The sequence below is a fragment of the Anolis carolinensis genome, chromosome 3, assembly GCF_035594765.1.
Source record: "Anolis carolinensis isolate JA03-04 chromosome 3, rAnoCar3.1.pri, whole genome shotgun sequence".
Classification (NCBI taxonomy): domain Eukaryota; kingdom Metazoa; phylum Chordata; class Lepidosauria; order Squamata; family Dactyloidae; genus Anolis; species Anolis carolinensis.
This window is the reverse complement of record NC_085843.1, coordinates 109,185,736-109,199,417: the sequence shown is the minus strand read 5'-3', so window position 1 is coordinate 109,199,417 and position 13,682 is coordinate 109,185,736. Positions and strand designations below refer to the sequence as shown.

The following is a 13,682-nucleotide window of genomic DNA, read 5'->3' as shown; positions in this document are numbered from 1 at the left end:
CTGGTTACAGCCACTTGGACTCTATCAGAATGTCTCCTGACTGTCAGGAGCAACTCTTGGGAAGGTGGAGAAGGGCACACAAGTGATTGCAAGGGGAAGATGGGACTCAGAAAGTGCTGCTGTGAATGTGGAACATTATACCATATGTGGCTTTTGAATCCAAGCCTGGAGAAAACAACCATGGTTTGAAGGGATCAGAATAGGCATTCAATCTCACAATATGCTTGTAAAACCACTCTCTGCTTCTTCCACACATTTATGTCACTGAAGTACTATTGGCCATAGTGATTTCAACACGGATACATGATAAAATGTATTTTAATAACTACATAAGCAAATCTTTGTGTCTTACACAGTACATAAAGAACATCTTTTAGAAACAGCAATTACACTGAAATCATTTTCCTAATTTCTCACGTTTCTATGGACATATTAAAATTTGCTTGTTTTCAGACAAAATTCCTTCAGAAAATTGTTTTTAAATTGAATTTAACTACATGGTCAAAATGTTTGAGCCATGTACAATCTGGGGATGTAGTGAAGTGAGAGGCTTCTCAATATGACAACAGATTTTACACCTTTCTGATTAAAAACATCCCATACAATTCAAGTAGGCAGAGTTTACATCAGTATCCAACCACTGGTTTGAATCTTAATGCTGACACAACCCTGGCATAACCCTGTTACACCACTGTACTTGGAGGTCATTGACTAAGCTGGCTCAGACTACTGGAGAATGAAGCCTGAAGCAAATTGAGAAGGAATTAAAAAAAAAAAAACTGGCCGAAAAGCGAATCAGGCAGATAGCAGATTGGGACTCCTTGTAATCCACAGTAGGTTGACAGGTGTTTCTCACTCACAACTGTTTAATAGAAAAACCTTAATTCAACTGATCTGCTAGCTGCTAAAACACAGGAACCTGGGGCAGGGATAACAAATGGATTTGTATAAGATTTGTAATCTCACTCCTGCTACTACAAACAGACCGCCTCTGTTCCTTATTACCTGCCTGCTGAGTAAAGTTTTAACATTTACATCTGTTGGAAAGTCTTCAGAAGCTACTGAAAATTCAACTAGATCCCAGGAGCCTCGAGTCAACTGACCCCTAGATTATAGAACAAATAAAAGTAGCACAAAACATTTATAAAAAATGTTCAAAGATAGATGCAGACCATTTTAATCACCAGTACATTCTGAACCAAAAGTAGCCTTTCATTAGCATATGAGAGGGAAACATTCACTGCCATGAAGTCTTTGAATATTTTATAGGGTCCAAATGTGCTATAAGCAAAAAAATGACTGCCTACTAAGATGACGAAAACTGAAACTTTAAAAAACCTGCAATGAAATAACACGTACTTCCAATATACATTTCCTTCAAAAGAGGTTTTACTAAAGCAGAAGGTACCATTGCCCAGTATACAACAAGCCAGCACCCTCTCTCTATCTTAGCAATATGTAAAAATAGGATACTTTTACATGTAAGATTTGTCTGAGGCATGAAGATTATCTCATAACATTGGCTAGTATTTCAGCACAGAGGAACCCTGTCACAAGTGGGAAGGAATGTTCGACTGCAAGAAGGGTTCCTTTCCTGTTCACACATTTTAGACCATGATTTCTAGGAGCAGCCAGAAGTCAATCAGCCTGCCATTCCTCCTGTCTCTCAATAGGATTTATGTGCATGCAAGAGTGTGCAAGAGAAATATAGATAATCCCCCACTCCTTTTGTGGAGGTTAGGGACACAGGACCACTGTGAAAGTGGAAAACCCACAAATAAAAACTAACTTTTTAAAAATCCGAGAAAACAACTCTTTAAGAACCTCTAGATCAGTGATTCCCAACCTTTGGTCCTCCAGGTGTTTTGGACTTCAGCCCCAACGATTCCTAACAGTTGGTAAGCTGGCTGGGATTTCTGGGAGTTGAAGTCGAAAACACCTGGAGGATCAAAGGTTGGGAACGACTGTTCTAGATCCTCCAGTATGACTCTAATGGTCAACCACTGCTGGAGGTTGACCACATTGTGACACTGGAGGACCTAGAGACACCTAGATTAATCCTAGAGACACCAGATTAATCAAATATGCAACACGCAGAAGTTAAACCCACAAATCCAACTGTACAGAGTGGAACATCATGTTTTTTAAAAAAATATTCCACAGACACTTCTCACATACTTTATCCTGTAAGTAGTCACGGATTTACTAACAGGAGGAGGAATGAGAGCACTGCTCTCCAGATGACAGTTCTGCCTCCTGAGATGATTTTTCCCCCCTGCACTTAAATCTCTTTTATAGATGACTCAACTCTTCTGCCTCCCTGTACCATATCCAATGAAAAGTGTCTCAATGCACCCCTGCAAGCAATTAGCTAGAAATCATGGTAAGGAGGGTAAGTTATGGATTATGCCGGAAGTGATGAGTGTGTCGTATTCTCACTCAGAGAACACTATGATGGATTCTGCTCCCAGCTAGAATTCACTGCATGCCTTCTCTTCACTGGTCTTCTGGTGCCAGCGGAAGAGATAAAGGATTGTGGAAAGGCTCCTTCTATTCATCACAGCTGCAGAGGAATCTGTATTTCCCCCAGTATTTCTTGGAGTATCTATTGTGATATAAATACAAATTCACAACCACTGGATGATTTTACTTTCTTTAAGATATAAAGGTGAATGACAACAGCAGCATCCCCCCAGTTATGTCTTTCTTGCTTATGATTTCCAAAGTTCTGTACCAAATTTTACCCCTTAATATCAACAGGGCTGAGAGAATATTTGGCATTTCTCTACCACACATGAACCAACTGGGAAATCAACTAAGAGAATTGCCACTGCTGCATCTTGAAAGGCAACAATATAATGCTTAGCACAACCTTGGTGCTATAGTTCCTATCCTTATGTTAACATTACTTGTTGCATCATCCGTACCTTAAAGATGTGCATAGTATTGTAACAGGAAAGCTAAACTACTAGTTAAATTGCCACTTTAAACAGACTAACATTAATATTAAGATAACTTTAAGCAGGCTAATACTTTAATGGATATCCATGAGGAGAAGAGGGTTGGGGGTGTATGTGTGTGAGAGAAAGAGAAACCACATAAACAAGTGGTGAAAAAATTAGAGAAGGTAGCACTATTGATGAATACAGACATTATTAATCCAGTAGTCAGTCACGGACTGCAGTCTTGTTGAAGTCAAGGCAAAATCAAGAAAAGAAAATCTAAGGCATCTCTCTAATCTTGTTTGAATATGCTTTCACCTACTTATTCATAATGTTTTGTCCACACGTTAGATCTCAAAGTAAACATGTTAGATTGCTAGTTTCCCCCCCTTAATATGCGTCAGAAAATAATTATATGGGCATACGTTTTTGAAGTTGAAAACTGATATTCAGTAATTCCTTTGAAACAAACCATAATAATAGTTAAAGAAATAGTTACACATAATGCACGATGTTCAGGATAGATGAAAGAGGCAATATAACCCTTAACTGTTTACAGTATTATAAACTGCAGTTGCACAATCCAAAGGCTAAAAAAAGAACACCCATATTTGGACCAAGTTATATAGTTTTTCATCTCCCTTTCATATAAATAATGTAAACAAAGAGCATACTCCAAAGATAGCATTAACAATAACAGTAAGAACAAACTAGTCCTCCAAGTAAGCTTGTTTAGTCACATGTGCTTCTACTTTCATGCTATCCCAATAAAATCATGCTGAGTTTTCAAAAATTTCTGAGTTCAAATAGCAGACTATTCCATCTGGATAGTTTTCACTCAATCAGCATGAACATTTTCTGCCATGAAAAAATTCCACACATAAACATTGCAGTCAAATATGTAACAGTAAACAAACCTGGACTTGCTGGAAAGCTTTCAGCCTCTTTTTGAATCTGGAAGGAAGTACAAAATCACATCCTCGAGCTAGCAATGCCAATTCCTTTCGTAAGTCAGGATCTTGCCGTAAAGAAATCTCCTTTATCCTCATGCTTTCAGATTTCATATAACGCTTGTGTGCGCACCAGTCTAGGCACTTGAATCCCAGTAAACAGCCGAGTCCTATTATCACACACTGCCACTTAAAGCAGCAGCTGCGTTTTCCTTCAGTGTTATTCTGAGAGCCAGTTCAACTTCGCCTGCTCCATACATTAAAAGGGAACTTGACTGCAATGGCAAACACTGACTGAGAAATCACTTTGGGAGCCGGCCCCTTACTCCATGCATTCCAGTGTCCTAATGAGTGGTATGGTATAATTCAGAAAAGACACAAGCCCGGTATGAAAAGGGCATTTAAACTACCAGCAAAAGAAACATTCAATTTAGTAAAACCAAGCAGGGAGGAACATGAAAATGCACAATATAGTTGTTTTCCTTTCCTTTTGTCACAAGCCACTTACTGCTCAAAGCATCTTATTTAAGAATTTTCTTTTGAACTTACAAATCCTTTCAAAGAGTTTTCTGCCTCAAAAGAACCCAAAAACAACTTTAAATTAATTTTATTTAGATTGATGTGTTTAATACAGTTGGTCCTCCACATTTGTAGTTTGACTTTTGGGGAACTGATTATCAATGGGTTTGATTAAAATGTTCTCTGTAGGAATTTCTAGGTCCTTCAGTGTGCTTCTATGGTCAGCTTCCAGCAGAAGTTGACCGCAGAGCTGTCCTGGAGAACCTAGAAATTCTTAAGTGAAGTGTTCGCTCAAGTTAAAAAATAACAATTACTTTATCTGTAGTTTTTTACTTTCATGAAAGCCCTGCATCCCTAATACCAACAAATGTGGAGGGTTGACTGGACTGTTATCTATCTTGAGTCCATTTTTTCTCTCTCTAAGAAAGGCAGGACATAAACCTAATATGTATAAATAGATGTGTAGAATGCTGTACAGAAAGTTTCGTTATAAAGCTATGGTTAGAACTGTTAGCCTAAGATGTCAACCAGAGATCACTTTGCCACATTACTTTGTTGTTCATCCAACAATGAGCAGCATATCAAGAATTTATTGCTGTATATCTAAGGAAGAGAAAAAGAATGTAGAATTTTTAAGAGCAAGTGTCTGTAATTCCCACTGCATGTTGGGATATAGACAGAGTAATGAAAACAAAATCAAAACAAAATGTGTACAATGATGCGGGGGGTGGGCGCAGGGACAGTATTATTTAAGTTCATAGGGGGAATAAAGCTGTAAAGTCAATGAATGAGAAGGCACCAATGAGGCATGAACAGACACTACACTATCATAAGGAGGTAGTTATACAATCTTGTGTTTAATATTTCTACCTATTTTCTCAAATTGTCACAAAACCCAAAATGACAGAAGGGCTCGATGTATTTTAGCACACCCAATCTCACACTTACAATTATATTAAGATCATAAAATGGCTCATGATCACATCTGTCTCAATAATATTGGTGGCTATCACCAAAGAACTTAGAAAACAGTACTTGGAAACTACTGTCCCTGAATTGAGGTGTCTGCTTTGGCTTTCACTGTTTTTATGAGAATTCAAATTATCTCAGGTTCATGGTGATCTGAAGGCAAACTGGCACAATTTGTTCCGTGGCAGCTGCCTTCCATTGACATGGCTTTCCATGAATGAGAGAATATTTGAGTGTCCTACTCAAACCACTACATTATGCACTCTCTCCCTCCCTCTCAATATGTATTACAAATTATAGTACAAATAGACCTAAAGGAATCTCTTATCACCTTTGACACTGGGAAGATGACCTCTCTAACATAACTTCTCATGGGCACAGTCCTCTTCATAATGTGCATGGAGTGAATCCTCTTTGGACAGTCCAATATACAAATTGGGTTGGAGTTGTGTGAAAAATAATGGAAATACAAGATATGTTGTTGTACTAAGTATGACTTTAAACATTGTAGTAATGAAAGAAAAGGGGAAAAAATCTGTAGAACAGCTTTTGCACACAGGTGATGATGAATTTGTGTACAAACATATGTGAACGTGTATGCCGTGCAGGTATACCAACACTGTCAAAGCCTAGACTGAAATTATATGGTTTTGACTCATTTGGCCTTTCTTTTCAACCCTCAGGTCCTGGCATAAGATAGCTTCATTCTTTTATGTTTAGACACTCTTCTTTTACTTTGAGGAAGGACTTAAAATCCAGAAGTCTTTTAAACCAAAGTGGGAGGTTTGTTTGCATTCCTGAAAGTCTGCTTCCAAGTGAGAGTCTTATATTAGAGAGCAAATGTAAATACTGGGAACAGGACTAGCATAAGATTTTTTTGCCCCACCCCTACACACATACCCCACCCCACCATGTGCTGAGGGAGTAACATTCAATAAATAGCAGAAATGATCCAGAGCTGACAGAGATACTAAAAAGGAACATGAGAAAATAGTATCTGTCACTTCTTTGCTTCCTCTCCTTCATAACTGTGTCTATGACCTGGGCAGCTGTTGGGAGATCAGAAGGATTACTATCATGTCCTCTGGAATGGAAGGAATATCTGCCAGGCAAGCAGCCATGTGTTTGTGCGACTGCAAGTCAGTGAGAGTATCCCACCTCTCCGACAGCAAAGCTCTTTGAGCTTTGGGTACTTAGGAAACTGCCCAGTTGGGGTGGTTTTGCAAGGGAAAATAGCATTAACGCTCCAAGAAGGCAGTGCCACAGAGATCTACTGCTGTACTTGCAGAAAGTGCACTAGAAAATATGAAGTAGTTCACCAAGCTACAAATCATATGGAGTTAAAATGATAACAAAGGTCTGTAATTGTGCAGTTAATGGATACATTCTTAAACATTCCATCCTGGTGTATTTAATGCACAACATAAATGCTAAGTTTTTGTTAAGTTTCAAATCCATGTTCTGAGTGATACAGCCTATCCCATTACAAACTGCTAATCCATCCTAACTCCTAATTGAGATGATTGTAGGGAAATGTAACATTAGATAACACGTTAAAGACAAAAATCCAATTTAACACAAAGAAAATGTTTGAGAAGTACCTTTTCATAAGTTACATCTTGCAATTTTCTTTATATGCCTTCAAATCACCTGCTGACTTAGGAGCCTCCATGGATTTCACTGGGTATCTTAGGAAGAAATACTTAGAGGGGTTTTTGGAAGTTTCTACCTCTGAAATACATCCTATAGCACTCATTTACAGTCCCCCATCCAGAGAACAAACCAGGGCTGACCCTGCTTAGATTCCAAGATCAGATGGGATCTGATGTATTTAAGCAAATACTTGAATCATTTCAAATATGTATTTTACATACTTTAAACCAAAACTTCCAAATAAAGATATTTTGAGAAACCACTGTGGTCAGGGGCCAAAGGACGATCAAACCTCTGAAGTCTGAGACCAACCAAGAGAGCTCAAGCTTCAGATCCTGTGTTCGTGGTTCTGGAGAAAGTTCTTGTATATCAGCGATTCGCAACCTGGGGTCCCCAGATTTTTTTTGGCCTTCAACTCCCAGAAATTCTAACAGCTGGTAAACTGGCTGGGTTTTATGGGGGTTGTGGGCCAAAAACATCTGGGGATCCCAGGCTGAGAACCACTGTTGTAGATGTAGGAACTCTTAGTTCAGGAGATGTAAAAGTGGGCAAACTGGGTGCATTATGTGGGTGAACTAATAGTAATTTCTGGAATTTGCCCAAGCAATCTTGGGGATATTGTAAAAAAAAAAACAAACCAAACAAACCCACTCTCTTGCTAGAAAAGTGACAGAAACAGTATGCTCTAAAACGAGGAGGAGGGAAAGAAAATGCTTCTCCTTCTGTATTTCATCCTGCTAGCAAGCAGTTGGCAAAGATGTTGCCAGAGACTTTAGTCTCAAAGTTGTCATTGTGTGCCTTCAAGTGGTTTCTGACCTATGGCGTGGCAATGCTAAAGTAAACCTATCACAGGTTTTATTGGCAGAATTTATTCAGAGGGGTTTTGCCTTTCCCTTCTTTTGAAGCTGAAAGAATATGACTTGCCCAAGTTCATCCAGTGGACTTCAATCACTGAGTGTAGATTCCAACCCTGGTCCCCAGAATTGTACTCCAATGCACAAACCACTACACTACACAGTGACTCAAATTTCAAAAAGCAAGTTTGCCTTTCCTTGCCACAATCTTAGAAGTTCCCTTAGACGTTCAAGTGAACTTAACGAGACCTTATGAACAGAAAAGCCTATGATTGCACTGTAAAATGCTTGCTTAGTTTTGACCTTCAACATTTCAAGTCAGTAATCTTACTTTAATTATAGGTTCAGAAGAGTTTCTTGTGGGTTATATTCTGTTTTTTCTATAAACACCAAGAATCTGAATAATTGCAGTATTTTAGAAGAAAAAAATAATCAAGGTACATTTTTTGTTCAAGTCCAACATTGAGCCCTGTAATACCGTTAAGATACTTGAGATACAAAGCAGAGCAAAATTGTATGTTCTTAGAAAACCAAAAATCCCAAACCCATGCTAAGGTGTTTGTAGGAGAGCATTGGCTGACAAGTGTGAGAGGTGCATAAGTTCTCAAGAGGCTGAATTTTCATCTTCTACTTTCTCCCTAAAAAATCCCAGTCAGACTTCTAATTTTCAAAAGTAGTGTGAAAAATTACTTCATAATTTACTACAGGTAAGTCTTACTGCCATATATCAGCACTTTGCAAATATCCAAGTATTTCCCGAAGGGAAACACATCTCTAAGGTAAAGGTAAAGGTTTTCCCCTGACATTAAGTCCAGTTGTGTCTGACTCTGGGGGTTGGTGCTCATCTCTATTTCTAAGCTGAAGAGCCAGAGTTGTCCGTAGACACTTCCAAGGTCATGGGGCCAGCATGACTGCATGGAGTGGCGTTACCTTCCTGCTGGAGTGGTACGTATTGACCTATTCACATTTGCATGTTTTCGAACTGCTAGGCTGGCAGAAGCTGGGGCTAACAGCGAGTGCTCACTCTGCTCCCTGCAACCTTTTGGTCCGCAAGTTCAGCAGCTCAGCGCTTTAACACGCTGAGCCACCAGGGGCATAGAGATACATACCGTATATACTTGAGTATAAGCCACCCCTAATATAAGCCAAGGCACCTAATTTTACCACAAAAAACTGGGGAAACGTATTGACTCGAGTATAAGCCGAGGGTGGGAAATGCAGCGGCTACTGGTAAATTTCAAAATGAAACTAGATCCCAATGAAATTATTTTGAGGCACCAGTAGGTTAAAAGTTTTTGAATATTTACCGTATTTCAAAGAAAAACAGTAAACTAGCTCTGTAAGTGGAAAAGTAGGGTCAACAAAAACAATATTAAACATTAACAATAACATTATTATTATTATTATTATTATTATTAACAACAACAACAACTTCATTTGTACCCTGTCCTATCTCCCCATGGGGACTCAGGCCAGCTTACAACATAGTAACAGGCAAACATTCAATGCCTACATAAACAATGCAGAGCTAGATATAAATCTGTAAATATATATACTAATTTCACATATGCATTTCCCACTGAAATGTTTGCAAATCCTCTCTCTATGTATGTGCGTTTCCCTACTGCAATATTTGCAAGCCCTATATGTTTATATCTATCTAGAAATCTCTATATGTGTGTGTGCATTGTCCCTACAATATTTGCAAGCCCTATATATCTATATTCATATATATCTATCTACACATCTCTCTGTATATAGATAATTATATCTGTATAGGATTTGCAAAGACTTGCAAACGTGTGAGGTGAAAATTCATATATAAAATTAATGTAGATAGATACAAATATAAAGGTACATAGGGATTGCAAAGGCTTGCAGGGGGAAATGCTTATATATCTGTAGGAGATATTAACAAATATTTCAGGGGGAAATGCTTTTATAAGATTATATACATTTTTCTTCCTGACATGCAAGGGCTTCTTTCCCTTTTCAAAACATTCCCTTGGTTAAGAACGAGGGAGGCTTTGGAAAAGTAAACACTGATAAGGGAGTGTAAGATGAGAGATAAATATATCATATATTGCAAGCAACAGCCTCCAGGCTCCACTGCCGGCTTGACCTTGACCTGATTATAAGCCGAGGGAGGCTTTTTCAGCTCACAAAAAGGGCTGAAAAACTCGGCTTATCTTCAAGTATATCTATATATATAAAAGAGTGATGGCATCACGGCGATGCACAAAACAACAAATCTACAGGCCCCCCAAACTCGAAAATTGGCAACGCAATCCATCATCCCCGCCTCCAGTACGAAACAACAAAATATCACACAAACAACAATCACAGGGCCAAAAACCACAACAGACCATGTGCGCCTGCGCCAACACACAATCCTAGAAACGCTTCCCCCGCGCGCGCACACACACATTCCCCTCGCCCACACGCTCAACTTCTCCCTCCTCCGGCACCTCCTCCTCGCCAATCCTTCCCTCCACCACCTTCCCCCCAACGGAACACTCTATCCTCCTCCTTCTCTCCAGGCCTCCGAGGTAAAAAAACCGAAAAACGGAGAGCCTCCATTCAGCGGCTTCTTCGTCAGCCACCTTTTCCTCTTCCAGACACTATGGCTTCCTTTCTCTCCCCCTCTCTCCTTCCTCCGCCTACCTCCCGATTCGAGGCGAGATTCCTGAGGGAAGAAGGGAAGAACCACCACCAGCAGCACCTTCCGCCTCAAAATCATTTTCTTCTCCCTTTTCTCCGCACACCCCCTCCCTCTCTCCCTTCCTTCTGCCTTACTGTCTTCCTTTTAGTACTCCTTTCCAAAACTTTCAAATGTTCTCAACTGCTGTGAATCTCAAAGGCTCCTTTAAGAGCCAGCCTCTATTCTGGGGAAACTACAGTTCCCATCATGCTTTGCCATGCCTCTTCCCCAATGGCAGGGAGAGTTTACAACGTTTCCTTAGCTACTGGATGGAAAACTTCCATTCTTCCTCCTTTGGTTATACAACAGACAACCTTGGGTTATACAAAACCAGCACCTCGTGGCTCAAGTGACTTCACTCCAATCGATATTAAATAACAATCATAAAACAATACATTAATCAGTCAATAAATAGGCAATATACTTTCCTCCTGTTTTTCTCCCAACAGTTTCCAAAAAGCGAACCTCTGAGGATGTGCAAAGTTTCTTTTCTCTGCCATTCTGTTCTCTCTATTGTGTATAAGGGGTGGCTTTTAAATACCCCATAATATTATAATGCTATCATAATAATAAGGCTTTTTAATACTCCATACTAATAATAATAATAATAATAATAATAATAATAATAATAATAATACTTAACCATCAGATTAATTACCATTGGATGACCTTACAACTTCAAACCCTGCCTGCTTCCTACTTAGGGGAATCCTTTCTTGGGAGGAATAATAATAATAATAATAATAATAATCCTTTGGAATATAATAATAATATTACATCATAATAATAAACCTTTTAAATATAATAATATTACATAGTAATAATGAAAATAAACCTTTCAAATATAATAATAATATTAAATCATAATAATAAACCTTTGGAATATAATAATAATAATAATAATAATAATATAATATAATATAATATAATATAATATAATATAATACAGCAGGTTGTATACACACACACACACACACTGGTATATATGGATAACCCATACTCACCATACACCATATATAGGTGTGGGATACATACATATATGGAATATATATAGGCAACTTCAGATTATTTCTATATGAGAAACAATCTATATACATATACACACATTTGTATATGGATACAACGTACAACAGATGCTCAACGTACAACATATGACTACTTCCTACCAAGGGCAACCCTTTGTTACCCAGCTTAAATACAATTGAATATCCTTTCACCTTCTAACCCTCGCTCCTTCCTACCTAAGCTAAACCTTTCTTGACCACTTTTAATACCATTCAATACCTTTACACCATCAAACCGTACTTCCTTCAGACTTTAACTACTAATGGACTTACTGGAAGTTCACTAGACATGATGTGAGCTCAAGATCACACACAATCTTATCCATTCTCTACATATATACAACCATAACACATATACCACGACTTCCTCATTACTTTATTTTCAACACCACCACACTCCTCCACATCAAGAGGTAAAGAACAACACTCTGAAAACAGATGAATTCCACACAAGAAACAAACACAGCCACCTAACACATCCCAACAAACGATTCCCCCACTCAGGAATCACCCAGGCTTTGAGGCTGAAAGGCCATTACATGCCAATCATTCCAGCTAATTGAACCATTCATACTTCCGTCCAAACGACAAAAAAAAAAAAGGAATAACCACAAATACTGCATATTCACAACCTTTTGGAAATGACATATACCAACTACCACCAATTGCTCAATACTTTATTTCCCATATCACCAGGCTTCGCCACAGCAACGCGTGGCCGGGCATAGCTAGTACGGTATATAGAGATAACACATCTCTAGGAACCCCAATATCTCCTATATCACAGTTAACAAGAGGCATCAAAGTCACACTGCTAAAAACATTCAAAGAATACTATTACTTTCTCATAATATGTTATACTAGCTGTGCCCAGCCAAGCGTTGCTGTGGTGAAATATGGTGGTATGGGAAATAAAGTATTGAGGAATTGTGGTAGTTAAGGTAAAGGGTAAAGGTTTTCCCCTGACATTAAGTCCAGTCGTGTCTGACTCTGAGGATTGGTGCTCATCTCCATTTCTAAGTCAAAGAGCCGGCGTTGTCCGTAGACACCTCCAAGGTCATGTGGCATGACTGCATGGAGTGCCGTTACCTTCCCGCCAGAGCAGTACCTATTCATCTACTCTCATTTACATGTTTTTGAACTTTAGGGTTGGTATAAGCTAGGGCTAATAGTAGGGGGTCTGTCCGCTCCCCCAATTCAAACCTGCGATGTTTCGGTCCAGAAGTTTAGTATCTCAGCGCTTTAACACGCTGCGCCATCAGGGGATATTATTTCGTAAAGGCTGTGAATATACAATATTTCTGATTGTTTTTTTTGTCTGTTGGAGGCAAGTATGAATGCTGCAATTAGAGAAAATTATTAGCATGTAATGGCCTTGCAGCTTTAAAGCCTGGTTGCTTCCTCCCCGAGTGAATTTTTTGTTGGGAGGTGTTAGCTGGCCCTGATTGTGTCCTGTCTGAAATTCCCTTGTTTTTAGAGTGGTGTTCTTTGCGATATTTTATGTGCTTCTACTGTCTGTGGCCCTCAGAAAACAGAGGATTTGCCAGACTTTGGTGATGGGAATAGTTTGTTGGGAGGTGTTAGCTGGCCCTGATTGTTTCCTATGTGGAATTCCCCTGTTTTCAGAGTGTTGTTCTTTATTTAGTGTTGTGATTTTAGAGATTGTATTGTTCTGTTTTATTATACCACAGTAATTATTTCATATTACAGTAGATTCTCACTTATTCAACATTCACTTATTCAATGTTCTGGATTATCCAACGCAGTCTGCCTTTTAGTAGTCAATGTTTTTGTAGTCATTGTTTTATATTCATTGTGATATTTTGGTGATAAATGTGTAAATACAGCAATTACTACATAGCATTACTGCGCATGGAACTACTTTTTCTGTCAAATTTGTTGTATAACATGATGTTTTGGTACTTAATTTGTATAATAATTACCTAATTTGATGTTTAATCGGCTTTTCCAGAATCCCTTCTTATTATCCAACATATTCACTTATCCAATGTTCTGCCAGCCTGTTTATG

General features: G+C 38.7%; 1 protein-coding gene across 3 annotated transcripts in view; it reads right to left on the bottom strand.

The window, feature by feature from the left end:
* ppp2r3b (protein phosphatase 2 regulatory subunit B''beta) overlaps positions 1-13,682 on the bottom strand; it is a 62,767-nt gene that overhangs the window by 35,723 nt on the left and 13,362 nt on the right. Inside the window, exon 1 of one of the 3 annotated variants that reach the window (XM_062975332.1) lies at positions 3,860-4,173. The exons of the other annotated variants lie outside the window; for them this stretch is intronic. Coding sequence (XP_062831402.1) covers positions 3,860-4,006 — 147 coding nt within the window. The 5' untranslated portion in view covers positions 4,007-4,173. Of the gene's footprint in view, positions 1-3,859; positions 4,174-13,682 lie in introns of those variants that run through there. 3 annotated transcript variants of the gene reach the window in all.